Genomic DNA, 19,974 nt, shown 5'->3' on the forward strand with positions numbered 1-19,974 from the left:
AGGTAGGTAGGAAGGAAGGAAGGAAGAGATGTTGCATGGAAGGAAGGATGGATGGATGGAAGCAAGGTAGGTAGGTAGGAAGGAAGGATGGATGGATGGATGGAAGCAAGGTAGGAAGGAAGGAAGGAAGGAAGGAAGGAAGGAAGGAAGGAAGGAAGGAAGGAAGGAAGGAAGGAAGGAAGCAAGGTAGGTAGGTAGGTAGGTAGGAAGGAAGGGATGTTGCATGGAAGGAAGGATGGATGGATGGAAGCAAGGTAGGTAGGTAGGAAGGAAGGAAGGAAGGAAGGATGGATGGATGGATGGATGGATGGAAGCAAGGTAGGAAGGAAGGAAGGAAGGAAGGAAGGAAGGAAGGAAGGAAGGAAGGAAGGAAGGATGGATGGAAGGAAGGAAGGATGGATGGAAGGAAGGAAGGAAGGAAGGAAGGATGGATGGATGGATGGATGGATGGATGGATGGATGGAAGGAAGGAAGGAAGGAAGGAAGGATGGATGGATGGATGGAAGCAAGGAAGGAAGGAAGGAAGGAAGGAAGGAAGGAAGGAAGGAAGGAAGGAAGGAAGGAAGGAAGGATGGATGGATGGATGGATGGATGGATGGATGGGATGTTGCATTATTGGATGGATGGAAGGAAAGTAGGTAGGAAGGAAAGAAGGATGGATGATGGATGGCAGGAAGGAAGGAAGGAAGGAAGGAAGGAAGGAAGGAAGGAAGGAAGGAAGGAAGGAAGGAAGGAAGGAAGGAAGGAAGGAAGGAAGGAAGGAAGGAAAGGATGTTGCATGGATGGATGGAAAGAAGGAAGGTAGGTAGGATGGAAGGAAGGAAGGAAGGATGGATGAAGGATCAGTAGGAAGTTAGCGATGGTCACTAAGGAGATCATCTCCTCAGACGTATTTTGTTTGTTTTCTACAAACCTTTGATGGACCTCTCCTCAGTCAGATGTTCCGGACTTCTTGGTACCAAAGGACACTGCAGGCGGGTCCAAACTCTGCTGTTTAGTCAGCTTCAGGTTCTGATCCCATCCGTAGTGTTAAAGTTAAAGGATCATGTAAATGTTGCCTCGCAGCGTGAAGGTCCTCGGTTGAATTCCCATCCGTAGAACGCCCCTCATCATCACTGGATCGAACACATCCTGAGGCCGACTGAGTCTGAGGTGGACCTGGAGGGTATCTGTCGCTTCTCTGAGCCTTCAGATGGATCCAGGTCCGCTCATCGCTGTGAACCATCGAGCCTCTGATGGTTCAAAGATGTTTGTTGGATTTAACCCAAACTGATGGATGAGCTCGCTGCCAGGCGGCACAGAAAGGAAAATCAAAGCTTCTCTCAGCTGCTGATCATCTATCAGCTAAATCTCTAATATTTCATCTTCCCTCATTAACTCAACAGAAGTTGTCGGTCTAAAGCCTCGCTGTGTCTGTCCCTGCTGTGTTTGCTTCCTTCCAGCAGCTGTTTGCTGCTTTCAGGACTCTAAGGATCCTGATGTCTCACTAACTCCACCTCTCTGGACGAATGGTTGATCTTAAATACCAGGATCTGTTCATGACTCTGCAGTTCAGGTTCATGCTGATCAACTCTCATACATTATGGCCTTCAGGAATAATTTTTAAAGAGCACAGTTGGAGAATGAAGCCTCCTTCTGTTTCTGTTAGTGTTTTATACAATGTTGCTGAAGCATCTAAAGGTAAAGGAATGAAGAGCAGCGTATGGAGCATCAGGTTCTGTCTTTTTTTCTTCTTTTCTAGCCTGTTTGGTGTAGATTGTGCATGAAGGTGGTAGATGAAGCAGATTTCCCTTCACTGCTCTGCTGGTGCATAGGTCAGAGTTTCTCTAAGATGACAAAAGCTGGAAGCTTCATAGACAGGAACCAGCAGACCTGCTTCATTTTCTCACATCCTTCGCTCAAACACTTCAGCAGCTCAGATCCTCTCTTCATCTATGGGCTGCTGTGTAGATGGCGTGTTACCGTCTGTCCTGGCGGAGTCATGAGAGCAGCAGAATAATGGAGGCTTGTTTCCACTCTCCTTCCCAATTAGCTCGTCCCTCGTGATGTCTGCCATCCGTCCTTTAGCCATCAGAATGTTGTTTTTAAGAGCAGGGACGTTTCAGAGCTGTCTTCATTCCTCCCACTGTCTGAGGAGAGAGTCTGTAGATTTATTCTGGGTCTGGATGTTCAGGTTCTCCTGCTTGAAGGTGAAGCTCCTCCTCAGTCTCAGGGCTTCTGTCGGTTTTCCTCCAGGCTGCCATCTCCAGGTCTCCTTCCAGCGAGTCAATGAAGGTCCATCTGGGTCTGATCGCTGAAACAGAACCTCTCATCTTTCTCTGAGCCGTTGTCCCAGCAGGTCTGCAGGTGGTCCTTCCTCTCTCCGTGTTCAGATTGATCAAAGCTTTGGGAGATGGTTCTGGAACAGAACCCTGCTTTAAACACAACCAGAACCTCCTTCCTGACCGGCCTGCTGGAGGAAAAGAGATCTGAGCGCTGATTAGAGCTCGATGCTGGTTTTATTTGGGTGTAATGGAGTAAAGGGGCTAAAAATAGTTTTAAAGGAAAAGTCCGCTCATATTCAGAATTCAAACTTCTGAAAGTTATTTAAATCTGAAATTATTCCATACTGTTCAATAAATGATAAGTGTTTTTAATTAAGAGTATTTTTTTTAATTTGAATGTGCTTTACTGGAGGCATCCATGTTTGTCAAAGAACACTACTGCCACCTACTGGTTTGTGACGTCACAGTGCGGTATCGGCTGTTGATCAAGTCCCAATGCTGTATCTTGTGTTTGTCACAACGCGCTATTAACCAAGTCATCTTGAAAACATTCTTCTTCCAAATGTTGGCTGGTTGAAGTCCTCTGGAAATCTTCAATAATTGTTGTTGATTGCAGATGTGTCTAGTAGTTCCCATTGATTTTGCTTGTAAAGCGGGGAGAATGGCGCTAGGCTTACCGCACCGTGACGTCACTGCTGGAAGATGGCAGGAGGGAGGGGTTACTATATTTGGGCAAAAATGGCCGCTCCCAGACTCAGTGATTGCCACGAAAGTTTTTTTTTTTTTTTTTTTTTTTTTTTTTACTGATTAACACAAAATTCATTGAATCACTGTGAACATATTAGTTTTAGGTATAAATAATGATCATAGCTGATGGAGGAATGAGGTGAAGCTGTGCAGTGGAGGGGGGTGTCTCGGTGTCTTTGTTGTTGTGATCTGGTTTTGTTTGGATCTGGATCCTTCTGGTCTGTCAGTGTTACAGGTTTAATCTTTCTCTTGTGATCTTTAGCTCCATCTTTCTTTCTGTTCTTTGTAAGGTTTTTATTTTTTGTTCTTGGTAGATCCCTGTAGGCTAATTATCAGGATAATCTGCCTTTTTCTAACAGCTGTTCTGTTTTGGTTCTGGTTCTTTGAATCGTCTCCCGGCAGATGAAGCTGGTTGGTTCTTTACTCAGTTCCTTCTTCCTCCTGCTACAGTTGCTCCGCTCTTCTCTTCTTGCCTCCTGCCTCTAACTGAAACTAAATCTTAGCAGTCAGCACACCAGCCGTCCTTCTCTTTTGGGTCCGACTCCTAGGATTTCAGGAATTAGTACGTTGGGAGGAGTTCCCCCTCAGCGCAGTGGCCCTGTTCTGGACCCTGGAGTGGAAATACTCATACTCAGGAAAAAAGGTGAAGCCTCTCTTTGAACGATGCAGCTGTAGCTTCTTATTCCCCCTCCTGAGGAAGCCCTGATTGGAGGGCAGTGAGGAGATGATGGCGAACCTTCATCTGTGGCTGCCCTCCATCTTTCTCTGTTCTTTTACGTTTGCTCTCCTCTGTCTCTTCAAACTGATGCTTCAGTCTGTCCTGCAGCTCTGGTAGGTGGCGGAGATCCGCAGCGCCACGCCATGTGATGCAGCCTGCTCTGTTTCATCAGCAGAGCTGAATTATGAGCCGTGCGTTCCACGCAGTGCATGTTACTCTCTAGTTTATATCCTGCAGAGACGGCACCATTCTGATCTACTGATGATCCCCGCTGGGCCAGTCTGCCAGGGGCATGTAGGACACTCCTGGCAGGGTCAGTGGGAGGTGTCTAAGGTGTGTTTGGGTATTATGAACCCAGAGACCTTGAACTCAGCTGTTCTAATGGTGCAGATCCCCACAAACAGATAACTACTCCGATTTCAGGCTGTTTTCCTGGCGGCCTGCTGCTGTTAATGATGCTGGGCCGGGGATCAACCAGCAGCTGTGTGCTTCAGTTTCCCTGCAGCAGCAGCTCAGTTGTAGGAATTTGGCACATGACCTGCAAGCAGAGCTGCATAGCCCACATGTTTTCCATCCCACAGGGGCGGGGCCGGTCCAGACTGTCTGAGTCTGTGAGCGTCGCCGGGCTTCATTACAGTATGTGGGGCAGATTTAGTAGCACGTTATCGTCAGCCTTCGTCTTTATGCTTTTGCCAGAATCAACCAGTCAGGAATGAAATAGTCCATTAAAAGCAATGGTTTATTGCTACACTATTTATCTGTGTTTTTTCAACGTCTTCCTCATCCGCTGAACTCTTATCCTCAATAAAGGCCTGAATGTGGTAAACATTGTTCATCATCAACATTTATAGTGGTTGGAAATGTGTGAAGGAGCTCCAGGCTAAAGCTCTATCTATTACTGGGTACGCCCTGACCAAGATGGAGTCTGTCAGAAGGACCAGTCCGCCTCTTGAACATCCAGACTTTTTAATTTGGCAGAAACATAATCTTATCAGATTACGTTTCTGCGGTGAGAATTTCTGTTTTTGTTTATGCTTTTTTTTTTTTTTTGACTCAAACATGAAAACGATCCTATTTTCCTGCTTCCTGTTCATGTTGTAGAGTTGTCTGAGGAGGGACGCTGGGGTTATCGGCGACCTACATGAGCTGGACCAACAGATCAGTGACCTGCGTCTGGATGCTGAGGTGTCACATGACCCGCCGGAGACGGACAGCCGACCCAGCTCAGGTAGGACCTCAGAAAAATGTTTCATTTTAAACGTTACAAGAAACAAGATTTTAGAGCTAAGATGCTTGGTAAAGGTTTGTTGGTCATAATCTGGTCGGACCTTTTCTCTCCACCAGGTTTCTATGAGCTGAGTGACGGTGCCTCCAACTCGCTGTCCAACTCGTCTCACTCCGTCTTCAGCGAGTGCTTCTGTTCACCAGCTGAGGCTGAAGGACACTTCCTGTCCACAGGTACCTCCTGCTTTTTGATCCGGTCCGGTTCTGCTGCTGGACATGTCGTTCAGACAGTAGAACAGGGGGGGATTTAGGACATTTGGGGCCCTAGGCAAAGACAGGAAGGAGGCCCCTCTGAATTGAAAAGACAACAGCTAAACAGACCCATTCTACAGATAGAGAAATGTTAATAGAATAGACATCCATTATCTGTTCTAGGTTTTGTCCCTTTTCTTGTTGTTTTCCTCTCTATGTTTTGTACTCAGCTGACTTTTCATGCTGTCTCAAAAGAAATAAAATATTTTTTTCCAAGCACTAAGCTCACTTAGCTGATTGCTCCTTCCTGTGTTTCCAAAAAGGCAAAAGTAAATAACTCAGTCCTTCTTTTCACTGTAGACAAGCCATGATCTGCTTATCTGTTCTCCATTTTACATTTGGATGAAATAATAGCTGCATGAATCATGACAGCAGACAGATGGAGGAGAGCAGGAGGCGGGGTTACCAATCTACTGGCTCTGGAGAGCAGAGTTCGCTGCTTTTAGATGTTGGCGCCAAAGTCTCCAATAGCAGAAAAAAGACACACTTAATATTATAAGGCATTTTAGTCAAAGGATTTTTTATCAAAAACATAATTAATGTGCACAAATGAGGAATAGTTGTATTAACCATACATGTAAAGAGAGTTTTATGGGGCCCCCAGGAACTGCCTAGTATTGCCTAATGGTAAATCCCCCCCTGCCTGGAAGGACACCTGTTGTTTAAACAGCTGTCCTCAGAGCCATCGTGGCTCTTTAAACCCAGTCAGGGATTCTAAGTCAGGGCTGAAATCACAGCTTAGGTTTTGGTTATAAGTAGGAAGGATTGCAGCTTAAGTAGGTAACATGTCGGACAGGTTTAATGAGGACTGAACAGCCAGCAGTGGGTGTGGGAGGGGCTCATGCTGGAGTTTTTCCTCTCCACTGTCGCTACAAGCATGCTTAGTGTGAGGGATTGCTGAGGAGTCAATGAGTCGATGCAATCAGCTGGTTTTCCTTAGATAGAAAACTTTGAATCTGGATGATCTGGTGAACTGGAAAGTGCCTTGAGATGACATGATGTGAATTGGCGCTATAGAAATAAACTGAATTGAATTTAATGATCAGAGCGCCTGAGAAGTTAAGTAGTGAAGTGACTTCTAGTGAAAATGAACATCATTAGATATTAAAGACTTAACAGAAATAGAAATGATAAATATTGTTTATTGTCCCACAGTGGGGAAGTTACTGTTTTTATCAGCAGAGTGAAACATAAATGAAAGCATGCTGTTAGAAAAAGATGTGATTTTTGAAAGCCACATTGGCTTATTTATGCTTTGAAAAACAAAAGCAAGCTATTTGCAAGAAAAGAAAAACTGCAGAGACTTAAGCGGCTTCTGGAGCTCATAAGGAGCAGTTGTGAATCTGAAGTCCATCTGCAGCTGGGAGGAAGGATCTGTGTTGGTACTCATGTGTGTTCATAGGAGGCAACGGTCCGTCGCTGATCTGTGTGTTATTAACTCTTCTTTCAGCGGCACAGAAGCTGCCCTGCAGAAGATGGCCGATGCCCACAGAGTCAAAGAATCTTTTATCTGCAGTCCAGATAATGAACACAACTACTAGTCGTTGTGTTTGCTCTATGAAAACTGGTTGAGAAACATGTTTATGTTGCTGACTACGTTTGTGCTGATGGGGAAGAGTCCATGTGGAGATCAGGGATCTAAGGAGAACATCCGCGCTTCCGCACACAGTCCAGTTGTTTCCCAGAACCAGTTATTAATCCAGTTTGTCAGGAGTCCGCCTGCAGCCGCAGCTGTTCTAAAAGAGCAGCAGGACTCTGCTCGTTAGCGAGCCGACAGTCGACGCTCATAAGTCCACCTTTCACCAAGTCCAAGTCAGGTTTCCAGTCTCCAGTGGCTGAAATAAAGATCCAATCAGCTACTGCTGCTCTGTTTGCCCTCTGGCCTGATTTATCTCACAGCTTTTTCATTAAACCTGCTTAATCTCTTAACTTTAATTCACTTCTATCTTATTTTCCTGCAGTAAGCTGCTCTGAGCTGTTTAAAAAAACCTTTGACTGATAAAGAAAAAAGGTCACACAGTTTGAAGTATGAATATTTATTCCTGAATAGATAACAGAAGGGGCTAAACATCTGCTGAAGCTACGTTCATGAACTGATGAAAGTGAAATGATCCAAGAATAGACCTACTTTAGTGAGTAATTAGTCTTCCAGTAATGAGAGTAAATGCTGAAGGGGATGAGGGGCACACACAGGGTTAAAGTTTCCAGCTCTCTGTCTCCACTGAGAGGAATTTTCCACTTACTAATGCCTGCGTGTTCATTGTGCAGCCTAACCAAACAGAGTCCAAACTCACTCACAGACCATTGGAACCTACTTCCTGCAGGCTGCTGGCGCTCAGCCCTCACCTACAATAATGATGCTGCTTTCTGTGGGTCGGTCGGTTGTTGACGCCCAGAGGTCATGCTGTGTGTGACTCCGCCTTCTCTGTGTTCTGTTTTCAGACGAGCGGTCCAGCAGCCTGGAGTATGACGTTCTGGTTGGAGGACTCTGTGACGACTCCGTTTGCCGCTCGCTCTCCGCTCCTCTCCAGGCTCCTCTGGACGCTCTTGTTCCCACCGACTCCCCGGCTAAGACTTTCTGCAGCCTCTTTTCCAGAAACGTGGCTGATATTTACAGCCACAGAAGCCCTCTGCGCTCCGCGGCTCTTCAAGCTTCTGGTTCTCTGCAGGTTTCTGGGAGTAGAGGTGAGAGCAGGGATGAAGCTGGTGCTGAATGTCTCCAAACAGACATCTCCCCTGGTCCCAGTCCTGCTTCAGGACTTCAAAGCGGCGCCTCTCAAACTCCTTCCAGTAAGCACCTAGAGAGGTACATTTTTGGTCTGCTGCAGCGGAGGGCACAGCCCATCCGGAGCAGCAGGTCCAGGACGGGAATCAGCACCGACCCGCTGAAGGGCATCGCCCGCCAGCACAGCTTCTGTTTGAGACAAGCATCTGGTCCCAGTCCTGGTACAGGAACCCTGAAGGGGTCCGAAGTAAAACCTCTGCCCACCCCTGGAGAAACCTCGTCAGAAGGTGTTTCCACCTCATCTTCTCAGAGACAATGTTGTGTAGAAAGCAGAGATGAGAAGGGCTCTCTGAGAGTTTCCCCTGATGGCGCCGACATGGTGCCAGTCAGCTCTAACTCCACCTCCCCTGCTGGTTCAAAGTGCTGTGTCACTAATCGACTCAGAAACAGCAGCAACAAGAAGGTCCTCAGCAAAGCATCCAGGGAGCTCCCAGGTCCCTCAGTCCAGACTCCTCTCCAGAACAGCAGAGCTCAGAAAAGTCTCAAACTTATCTCCTACCACAGAGACTCCTGCTGTCCCCTTGAGCAGGAGGAGATCCTCCAACCTCCTCTAACCTCTAAACCACAGACTGGTTCCTCCAGGAAGAGCTCTGAGCTCCTGCAGCGCGGACCTTCAGAGAACGGCTTGGAGCTGCAGCTGTCCGTCTCAGAGGCCTCTGTGGTACGAAAGGGTCATGCGAGTAACGGCATCGCTGCCAAGCAGCACCATGGGAAACATGGCCATGGTAACAGCAGGAAGGTTAGCAAAGTGAAAAGCGCCAGCAGGTCAAACACAACGTCTGCTTCTGAACTTAAGAAGCTGCCTTCAGAGAAAAGAGGCGATGGTTTCCAGGGTAACTCCGACCATGGAAGGTCTCATCCAGCAGAGGATGGGCGCTCCAAGCAGCTGAAGGTCTCCACCTCCTCTGGAGACAGAGTCCGAGACAAACATGTCAGCTCAGCGCTCGCCGCTGCCAGGTCAGGAGCAGTAAGGCTCCATCGATATGGGGCCGACCATCATCACCATAAACATAGACGCGAACAGGTGGTTGTTTCTGCCAAGCCAAAGATCAAAGGGAGAGTTTTCCAGTTTCCGCGTACCATGGTGGAGATACCGTACGACGGCGGGACCAAGCACTCCGCCCGCCGGCAGAGGAAGACGCTACAGAGTAAACCTGCGGCCACAACCTGCTCCACCTCCAGGGAGCAGCAGAGCGGCCCGTATGCCAACGCTGCAAAAAGTGACTCTGAATATTCGGCAGAATGTGTCTCACTCTTTCACTCCACCATCGTGGACACCAGCGAAGACGACGGCTCCAGCTACACCACCAACTGCTTCGGAGACAGCGAGTCTAGTGAGGAGGAGGAGGAGGAAAACGCCACCACTGACACTGAGGAGAGTGTGGGAGGCGGACCCGGGGGGGGCGGGGCAGGAGGTCATCTGTGGACAGCCCGGGTCACAGCGGGGAAGCTGCAAATGGATCCGGCTCAAACAAAAGCGCCGGTCAAGATTAAAGTGTCTTACAACCTGAAGAGGAAGATCCTCCGCTTAAGGTCGGGTTCACTGAAACTCATGACCACGGTCTGACCAGAACCAGAACCAGAACTGGACCTGGTGGGTGCCTAGAACAAACCAAGTAGCTGAACAAACATGGCTGTCGCTGTTTGATCCAGAAGCTAAGAGGCAGGAAGCTGCTCTGTCTCAGTGCAAAGTCAGGCCTGTTGTTTCCGTTTATCATCTTATTCAAATATTCATCTAAATGCTGATCAAAGGAAAAGCCCCAAAAACGCATAAAGGTGATGAACCTTTATCTTAGAAAGGATCCGTATCGACACACTTTCACTGCGTTTACGAACCGTCAGATTGATTTAAAAAAACAGATTCTATTTTGTTGTTTTTTATTTTTAACATTTAACAGTTTATTAGTATTGTATACATGAACACTTCACATTCAACATAACATAAAACCTTCGCTTGGGAGCTATTTCTCTATTTTACGTTTGTCCCATCTAGTTTATCTAGTTCTTGATTTTTTTTTTGCTGTCTTTTGTCTTGAATGTTTTCATCATGTCATCTCAAGGTACTTTCCAGTTCACCAGATCATCCAGTCTGATTGATTCAAAGTTTTCTATCTAAGGAAAACAAGCTGATTGCATCGACTCATTGACTCTTCAGCAATCCCTCACACTAAGCATGCTTGTAGGGACAGTGGAGAGGAAAAACTCCCTTTTAACAGGAAGAAACCTCCAGCAGAACCAGGCTCAGTGTGAGCGGCCATCTGCTGAGGCCGACTGGGGTTCAAGGAGACAGAAGCAGACATAGAAAAAGAAGCATAGATACAAAAGGCAACTGTAAAAAGCATCCAAATTCAGGAATCTGTCTTTTACCCTTAGTTTGATGTAATTGAAATATCATATCCCAGAATCTTCTTCAGTTTCATCTATATTTTTCCAAAATTGAACAATTTTAGGAAAGTTCCAAAATATGTGAGAATGATCGGCGCTCATTGATCCTCTATTACGCAAACACCCCATGTTTGTGTCCTTATATCTATTCTTGACTTTAGGCGTGATGAAAAATCGTGTTAGATTTTTTCCATGTGAACTCCCTCCATATCCGTGAGTTGGTGGATATCTGATTCGTTTTCCACATATTCAATCAATCTTCATTAAAACGTTTCTTTGATACACATGGTTGAATATTTATTCATCATCAGTTTATGATATAAAGTAGAGATTATTTTAATGTTTGTTCAACTGAATGAATTCATCACAGTATTAATCAACCCATTGACTTTCACAGAGGATCCCACCTGATCTGTCTTATAATAGTCTCTCCATTGCAGATACCTGTAAAATTCATGTTTATCTGAATTATATTTTCTTCATTTTTAGAAAATTATCCAGCTCCCCGTCTTTCTGAAGGCTGTGACCCCCTTGCTCATCCATTGTTTCAACCCTTTATCTTATATTGCTGGTTTGAAATTGCTACCAGATGCTACCCACCTGAGGTTTTTCATTTCTTTCTTTATCCTGTGCTGTATAACGTGGATAAACATTGTAAACGCTGAACTGGAAAAAATCGAAATCTAGATAAGTAATTTTTTTCTTGAAATAAGTGCATTTGTTCTTGAATTAAGGAGATAAAAGACCATTTAGATTTAAAATAAGAAAACATAATTGCATTTTCTTATTTCAAGTGCATATTCTCGAATTCTCTTATTTTAAGAGTAAAAATACTCATTCCATTGGCGAACTATTTCATTTAGCTATTCAAATTCGGGGTAAATACAGTTAATTTAAGAAATTTTTACTTCTTTCTAGATCATTTTTACAGTATTTAATTGGATTCATATATTTCTTGATCTTCTCATATCTATCTTCATCCCCAACAACACTTTGAATTTGGCTATCCTCCATATTCTTTCTCCATATTGTTCCACTTGGCTTTCTGTTTAGGTTTTTTAAATCCTAAATATTAGGGACTAAGTAACGAAACTGTCATGATTGGTTCTCTATAGTGACCCAATGATGCAGAACACCACTAGACGGAAACAGGTTGAAAGGTTTAACAGAGTTTATTTATATCAAGCACAATGAAACGAGTTCTGGTTCTGATCCTGGGAGACTGGTACACCGGAGTCTGTGGGGGACAGTTTAGTTAGCGGAGCACTTTGGAACTTGTCTTTTGGATTGTTTCTGGCATGTACCTTGAGGGTCCTTGAATAAGGCTTGGAGAGGAAGGTTGTTGGAACTGGAGAAGGTTTGGTTGCAGAGTCCGCAAGCTGTTTCAGCGTCTTGCTTCTCAGGAGGGAGCAGACCTTGGGTTTGAGTTTCCAGCTCTTGGTCCAGAGCTGCATGGGAAACCAGAGGGAGTCTTCAGGTTTGGCCCAGAGGGCAGGCTCGGCAGGTTAGCTCTTCCAGAGCTTCGCGGGAGAAAAACTGGTTTCCTGGAAAGACAGAGACAACGTTAGAATCCAGCTTGGATTCAAAAGGTCAACAAAGGTTCTCAGAGGTTCTAGGCTTAGGTGCTAACCAACTGGATCAACACTGCGGCGTTGAGGCAAGGTCTGAAGACAGCTTAAGTCAGTGGTTCTCAAACTTTTTCTGTCATTCCCCACTTTGGACAAGGGGGAATTTTCAAGCCCCACCTGTCCCCATCGCCCCAACACAATGGTAATGAAATATGCAACAATCTTAAAATGTTCCAATTTTATTGAACAAGTAGTATCTAAATACAAACTATCTACATCAAAAGCCAGCAAGCTCAAAAATAAAGAAAATAAAAATGCAGCTGTGTCAAAATTTGTATCAAGCTCAAAGATAGAAAAAATTAAAGTTCCACTCTGCAATCTGTTAATAAAAGAAAAGAAGTGAAATCCATCTGGCAAGACAGGTCTATTTATCCCTGCATCAGTGGCTGCAATGAGCCTGTTTTGCATTGCACAGTTTCTCAAAACGGGGTTGCAGGCTTGATACTGCCACTCTCAAGTCATGCTCAATGTTCAGCTGAGATCTGTATTTTGTTTTCAGTGAAGCAACAGCTGAAAAGCCCATCTCACAGAGACATGATGTGGCAAAGGGAAGAAGAATGCACACAGCTCTCTGCCCGATGAGTGGATACTCCCTCTCCACTCCTAACCAGAATTCACTATGAGTCTGAGCATTAAACCTGAGCCTCAGGGTGGAGTCAGACGTCATTTCAATAAACTGGTCCTATTTATTTAAGATAAAATATTTCAAATTCAGTTAATTATGATCAACCTGCGCCGTCAATCCCGGCGCATGTGCGCTTTATTTGCAGTCTGGACGCTGTGGTGTGTCTGACTGCAGCGCTGAGAGGGACTCCTGCGATAGCGGGGGAGAATGGGGTTGGGAGGGAGAAGGCGCCCCACGGCAGCACCTGCCGCTGGAGGACAAGAAAAGGAACGATACGTGCTTTCACGTAAGAGTCTCCAAAAGTCGCTAGATTTGTCGCTAGTCGCTTTTTTGAAAAAGAGTCGCTGGAGGGGTCTGAAATATAGCGACAAAGTTGGCAACACTGGGGCGCGAAAGTTTATTCCGTTACAAATAATATGCCGACGTCACGTCAATCATTATTTTGGCACTTCAGTTCCAGGTGAAATTTTTCTCATATCTAATGTTCTTTTAATTAGACTGTATGTAGGCTAGTAAGGATTACTTTGTGGGTTTGATTGGTCTAAAAAGCGGCAACATACAGCTATAAGGACAGTTTGCTCTCACACGTTCTACATTTATAGTCACACGACACACACACACACACCGGAACTTGGCGCGCCCCACCTGTCACGTCTCAATTCCCCACCAGTGGGTCGCGCCACACACTTTGAGAACCGCGGGCTTAAGTAGTGGATCCTCTGATGATGGTAACGAGCAGCAGCTGTGCAGGAGGCTCTGCTCAGGAGGATCCACGGCGGACTCTGCTGGAGAAGGGTGGAACTTCTCCAGCCTCCAACAGTACCCCCCCCTCAACGACCGCCCCTTGGCGGTCCGGAGGAAGTTGATGGACAGGAACGCTCGTACTCCTCGATTAGGGAAGGATCGAGGATGTAAGAGCCAGGAACCCACTGACGATCTTCTGGTCCGTAGCCCTCCCAGTCGACGAGGTACTGCCAGCCGCGACCTCGCCGACGGGAGTCCACTATGCGACGGACGGTGAATGCAGGATGGCCATCGACTTCCAGGGCGGGTGGTGGGGGGTCGGATGGTGGGCACAGGGGGCTAGAAACCACGGGCTTAATCTGAGAAACGTGGAAGGTGGGGTGTATGCGTAGAGTAGGAGGTAACTGGAGACGAACTGCAGATGGGTTGATGACCTGGGAAACCTTAAACGGACCAATGAATCTCGGGGATAACTTTCGAGACATACCCTTGAGGGGGATGTCTCGGGTAGACAGCCATACCTCCTGTCCAATGGAGTACTCGGGAGCGGGACGTCTCCTGGAGTCAGCAAAGCGTTTTGTGGTTTCAGAGGATCTGTTGAGGGTGGTGATGGTTTCCTTCCAGATCTTCTGGCAGCGACGGATGTGCTGATTGATGGTCTTGACGGATATCTCCTTCTCATCTGCGGGAAAAAGTGGAGGTTGGTAACCATGACTGACCTGGAACGGGGACTGACCGGTGGATGCAGATCTCTGGGAGTTATGGGCGTATTCAATCCAAGGTAGATATTGGCACCAGTCGGTGGGGTTGTTGGAGGTTAGACAGCGGAGGGTGGATTCAAGATGCTGGTTCATACGTTCGGTCTGACCATTGGTTTGTGGGTGATAGCCAGAAGTCAGGGATGACCTGCAGCCAAAAGCTGCACAGAATGCTTTCCAGACTTGAGATATGAACTGAGGACCACGGTCTGACAGAATCTCCCGGGGAATTCTGTGTAACCAGAAGACGTGTTTCACAAGGAGCTGAGCCGTTTGGAATGCCGAGGGGAGCTTCCTGAGAGGAATGAGATGACATGACTTGGAAAAACGATCAACAATGGTGAAAATAGTGGACATACCTCGAGAGACTGGGAGACCGGTGACAAAATCAATAGCAATGTGGGACCATGGGCGAGAAGGGATCGGAAGAGGCTGTAGCAGACCCGAGGGTGGCTGGTGCGAGGCCTTGTTTCTGGCACAAGTGGGACAGGCCAGCACGTATTCCTTTACGTCCCTGTGAAGCGTGGGCCACCAGAAACGTCTAGTAATGAGAGCGATGGTTCTACTGACTCCCGGATGGGCGGAAAATTTGGCAGCATGCATCCATTGTATCAATCGGGACCTGACGGAAGATGGAACATAGGTTCTGTTAGCCGGACCGTTACCTGGGTCGGGTTCCGAGGCCAGGGCGGAGTTAATGAGATCAGTGATCTCCCAGTTCACAACTCCAACAGTGCATGATGCTGGAAGGACAGGCTCAGGTGTCTCAGGTTGATCGACGGAGTAAAGACGTGAGAGGGAGTCTGGTTTCACATTCTTAGATCCAGGTCTGTAGGAGATAATGAGATTAAATCTTGAGAAGAAAATGGACCACCTGGATTGACGAGGGTTGGCCTGTTTGGCTGACTGGATGCTAGCAAGGTTCTTGTGATCTGTCCAAACTAGAACCGGGTGCTCAGCTCCCTCTAGCCAGTGTCTCCATTCTTCCAATGTCAACTTAATGGCCAGTAACTCTCGATCTCCGACGCCGTAGTTCTGTTCTGCTGAAGAGAGCCTACGAGAGAAAAAAGCACATGGATGGATCTTTTGGTCTGTGTCGAGTCTCTGGGACAGAACGGCTCCAACGCCAGAATCAGAAGCGTCAACCTCCAGGATGAACTGCTTAGAAGGGTCAGGCTGAATTAACACGGGTGCTCTGGAAAACAAAGATTTCAGCTTTTCAAAAGCAGTTTGAGCTTCGGGAGACCATTGGAAAGTTCTTTTAACAGACGTTAATGAGGTTAAGGGTAGAGCTGTTTGGCTATAGTTCCTGATGAACCGGCGGTAAAAATTGGCGAACCCCAAAAATCTCTGTAGCTGTTTGCGATTTTCAGGAACCAGCCACTCCAAAACCGCCTTTATCTTGTCTTCAGAAGGCTTAACCTGCCCGCCCTCGAGCACAAACCCCAAAAAGGTCACTGAAGGTTGATGGAACTCACATTTTTCTGCCTTGACGAACAACTTGTTCTCCAATAACCTCTGTAACACCAGGCGGACATGTCTTTTATGCTCAGATAGGTTCCTTGAATAAATGAGTATGTCGTCTATATAAACGAACACAAACACATTTAGAAAGTCTGAGGATGTCATTCACTAGAGCTTGGAAGCAGGCGGGGGCATTAGTTAATCCAAAGGGCATCACCAAATATTCGAACTGACCTAAGGGGGTTTTGAAGGCAGTCTTCCATTCGTCTCCCTCTCTGATTCTGAGGAGATGATATGCATTTCTTAGATCCAACTTGGTAAAGACTGTAGCCCCCTGGACAGGCTCAAAGGCAGAGGCTAGGGAGGCAGAGGGTACTTGTTCTTAACTGTTATTTGGTTCAAACCTCTGTAATCAATGCAAGGTCTTAGAGAACCATCCTTCTTGCCAACAAAGAAGAACCCTGCACCCAGAGGAGAAGAAGATGGGCGAATAATTCCAGCAGCTAAAGACTCGTTAATATACTTCTCCATGGTTTCTCGTTCGGGCTTGGAGATGTTGTATAGACGGCTGCTGGGTAACGGTGCTCCAGGTAGTAATTCAATAGCACAGTCATATGGTTTGTGTGGTGGAAGGGACGTAGCACTGACCTTACTGAAGACCGGAGCCAAGTCATGGTACTCAGAGGGAACTGTAGAAAGGTCAGGAGAGTCCATCTCCCCCCCACCTCTAGGAGGCCCCACCATAGGGGCTGCCGCACGAAGGCATGTTTCATGACATAATGTAGACCAGGATTCCACGTGACGGTCGGACCAGTTAATACGTGGATTGTGCTTCTCCAACCATTCGAAGCCGAGCACCAGAGGCGAACATGCAGAGGGAAAAACAAAAAATGTGATGATTTCACGATAGTTACCTGAGAGTAGTAGCTCGAGGGGTTGAGTTTGATGGGTAACTTGGTGGAGTTTCTTCCCATCAATAGCTGAGACATGAAGAGGTTGAGAAAGTGGAATAGTTTCAATCTTTAACTGTTGGACGAGGTTGGAATCAATGAGGTTCCGTTCACAGCCTGAATCAATAAATGCAGAGAAGGAGAGGTTCTGATTATCAAAAAACAGGGTGGCTGGAAGCATCAGTCGAGGAGATTTCTTAGAATTAGTTCGGCCCGCCAGGCTCCTCAGATCCTCTGACGGGCCCAGGCTTTTGACTTAGCCGGGCAGGAAGCGATGAAGTGTCCACTCTCACCACAATAAATGCAGAGTTTACTCAGAAAACGTCTTTGTCTTTCTTCAGGAGTGAGCCTAGTGTGTCCAACCTGCATAGGTTCCACTTCCATGTCACCAGAATGTGAAGCCTGAACAGGCAGAGGGAGTGACTGGACCTTAGGTCTCGACTTAGGCAACTGTTCTGTGGGAGGAGAAAAAACAGTCACATTATTTGAAGCAGGAGCAGATGAATGAGATCCTAGATTCTTTGGCTTGGAACTGCTCCTAGCTCGGATTCGGTTGTCCAATCTTATTGTCAACTTGATTAATTCTTCGAAGGAGGCTGGTTCGTCGAGAGTAGCAAGTTCGTCCTTAATATTTTCATTTAAGGCCATAAAATAAGCCCCCTTTAAAGCGATTTGGTTCCATCCGGAAGCGGCTGCCTTAACCCGGAAGTTGATTGAGAAATCAGCCACAGAAGAATTTCCCTGTTTTAAACTGAAAAGGGCACGAGAGTCAATTGTTTGGTCCGTCTCCTGGTTAAAAACCTGGGAAAATTCAGAAATAAAGTCAGCATATCGGCAGTTGAGACTTTCATCAGTGGGGAATCTGGCTTGAGCCCATTCCAAAGCTCTTCCTGTAAGTTGGGAAAGAATAAAGGTTACTCTTTTATAGTCCGTGGAAAAACTGTTGGGAGAATTTTGAAAAAGTAACCGGCACTGAAATAAAAATCCCTTGAAATCCTTCATATTACCGGAGAATCTCTCAGGGAGGCATGGGCGGAACTCAGGTGACGTCACGGCTGGTGACCTCGGAGGGGGAACCGGACCCGGAAATGTTTGCGCTGCTGGCGTGGCGTTAGCACTGTTTACATAGTTAGCATAGCCTTGGATTACCTGGTTTTGCATCTCAATGCGGGTGTTTAGCTCACGTAAGGCCAAGGCGTGTCCATTGAGTTGGGCCGCCTGTTCTTCCAGATGACGGGTGAGGTGATCCGCTGGGCCTTGTGTTTGGCCGCAGTGTTCTGTCATGATTGGTTCTCTATAGGGACCCAATGATGCAGAACACCACTAGACGGAAACAGGTTGAAAGGTTTAACAGAGTTTATTTATATCAAGCACAATGAAACGAGTTCTGGTTCTGATCCTGGGAGACTGGTACACCGGAGTCTGTGGGGGACAGTTTAGTTAGCGGAGCACTTTGGAACTTGTCTTTTGGATTGTTTCTGGCATGTACCTTGAGGGTCCTTGAATAAGGCTTGGAGAGGAAGGTTGTTGAAACTGGAGAAGGTTTGGTTGCAGAGTCCGCAAGCTGTTTCAGCGTCTTGCTTCTCAGGAGGGAGCAGACCTTGGGTTTGAGTTTCCAGCTCTTGGTCCAGAGCTGCATGGGAAACCAGAGGGAGTCTTCAGGTTTGGCTCAGAGGGCAGGCTCGGCAGGTTAGCTCTTCCAGAGCTTCGCGGGAGAAAAACTGGTTTCCTGGAAAGACAGAGACAACGTTAGAATCCAGCTTGGATTCAAAAGGTCAACAAAGGTTCTCAGAGGTTCTAGGCTTAGGTGCTAACCAACTGGATCAACACTGCGGCGTTGAGGCAAGGTCTGAAGACAGCTTAAGTAGTGGATCCTCTGGTGATGGTAACGAGCAGCAGCTGTGCAGGAGGCTCTGCTCAGGAGGATCCACGGCGGACTCTGCTGGAGAAGGGTGGAACTTCTCCAGCCTCCAACAGAAACGTTCTGTGATGTTCGTTTTTACAAGTTCTCCATGGAGATTTTTCAGCTTTTAAAAAACAAAGGCTTTTCCTAAGGTTTATTTGGAGGCCATTTTCTATTGAATGTAGGTAGTTATGTATGTTTTGTAGAATTAGCATTTTTATATCCTGCACTTTGAAATAAGCCATCAGTGGACAGGACGTCTTTACTTATTGCCTTGTTTTATATCCTTTAGTTGGTCGGCATCGTTTAGTTTAGAATTTTCTGTAAATTCAGTTTTATAAGATATTTTTAAAGCTATTTATACCTAATATATTTGCTGTAGAAAGTAACCGAAAGCCATTAAAGAGTAAGCAGGCAGATGGACATTCGTTTGGCCTTTTTTTTTTTTTTTACTGCCTATGAATTAATTTGAGCTGTAGTTTAATATGAGGAAGAACTTGAACGTCTCTTTCTGTGATGGTGTTTAGGATGATAACGGATGTCTGTAGCTTTGACGGTGGGATGATGGTTAAATAGGGAGCTCTAATCAGAGCTGCAATTAGTTTATGTTTGCAAATTCCTTTTAAAAAATGATGATTCCTACAAACCATCAGTCTCCGTCATTTGAGAATAAGCAGAATGTTGAATTTGCCTGATGTCAGGATGAGGATGATGAGTCAAATGTTGCTTCAGGCCTCATGCAGCCTTGAACCGGCCCTGAACTGTTCAGGACTGCCTGATGTCACACGCTGCCTTTCCGTTTAAGGTTTTCTTTGCTGATCATTTATCTGGTTTTAAAATGTTTTAAACATCTCGCCTGCAAATAACCTTCAGGTCAATCGATTGTATTCATGTTTTTTCTTCATGCCTCTGCTGTACCAGATTTGTTATTAATATGTGTCTGTATGTAATGTCCATGTATTCCAATAATGAGGCTTTAACGTCTGATTAAATGTGGATTTAACTCATATGTTGGCCTGTTCTCTGAGTCCCTGCAGCGGAGTCCAGTTACCGTAGTTCCTTCTTCTGCCTTCAACTGGTTTTATTTTCTTCAAATCTGATTTTATGTGATGATTTCAGAGTTGCAGGAAATATTGAGGCTATCTAAAGTTTTCTGTCTGGCTGTATTTTAAAGGAGATGACTGATAGCCGTAATTACTTAGACCACAAATCATGATGCAGATGTTCTTCCAGTTCAGTCAGAGTTCAGATCTTCTCTCTCCACCACATGGTCACAGAGCGCGTTTTGTTTGGAAGAAAAGTTTGAGTGGAGGATAGAAGACTGTGGGGAGAAAGAATCTGTTTGTTTCTGTGGGAAGATTGTTCCTCCAAAGATCCTGTTATTGATTCTGAAGCTCGTTAATAAGATGCTCTGTCATTTTCTTTATGCTATAAAGAATCTATCAGTACGGCATCATCTCCAGAGGA

General features: G+C 46.0%; 1 protein-coding gene across 1 annotated transcript in view; it reads left to right on the forward strand.

The window, feature by feature from the left end:
• Positions 1-10,099, forward strand: part of dact1 (dishevelled-binding antagonist of beta-catenin 1) — a 13,705-nt gene extending 3,606 nt beyond the window's left edge. Inside the window, exons 2-4 of the mRNA XM_038300861.1 lie at positions 4,831-4,957; positions 5,074-5,187; positions 7,708-10,099. Coding sequence (XP_038156789.1) covers positions 4,831-4,957; positions 5,074-5,187; positions 7,708-9,617 — 2,151 coding nt within the window. The 3' untranslated portion in view covers positions 9,618-10,099. The remainder of the gene's footprint in view (positions 1-4,830; positions 4,958-5,073; positions 5,188-7,707) is intronic.
• Positions 10,100-19,974: the final 9,875 nt, after the last annotated feature.

Source organism: Cyprinodon tularosa, unplaced genomic scaffold (genome assembly GCF_016077235.1).
Source record: "Cyprinodon tularosa strain WSP-4 unplaced genomic scaffold, ASM1607723v1 ctg459, whole genome shotgun sequence".
In the NCBI taxonomy this organism is placed as follows: domain Eukaryota; kingdom Metazoa; phylum Chordata; class Actinopteri; order Cyprinodontiformes; family Cyprinodontidae; genus Cyprinodon; species Cyprinodon tularosa.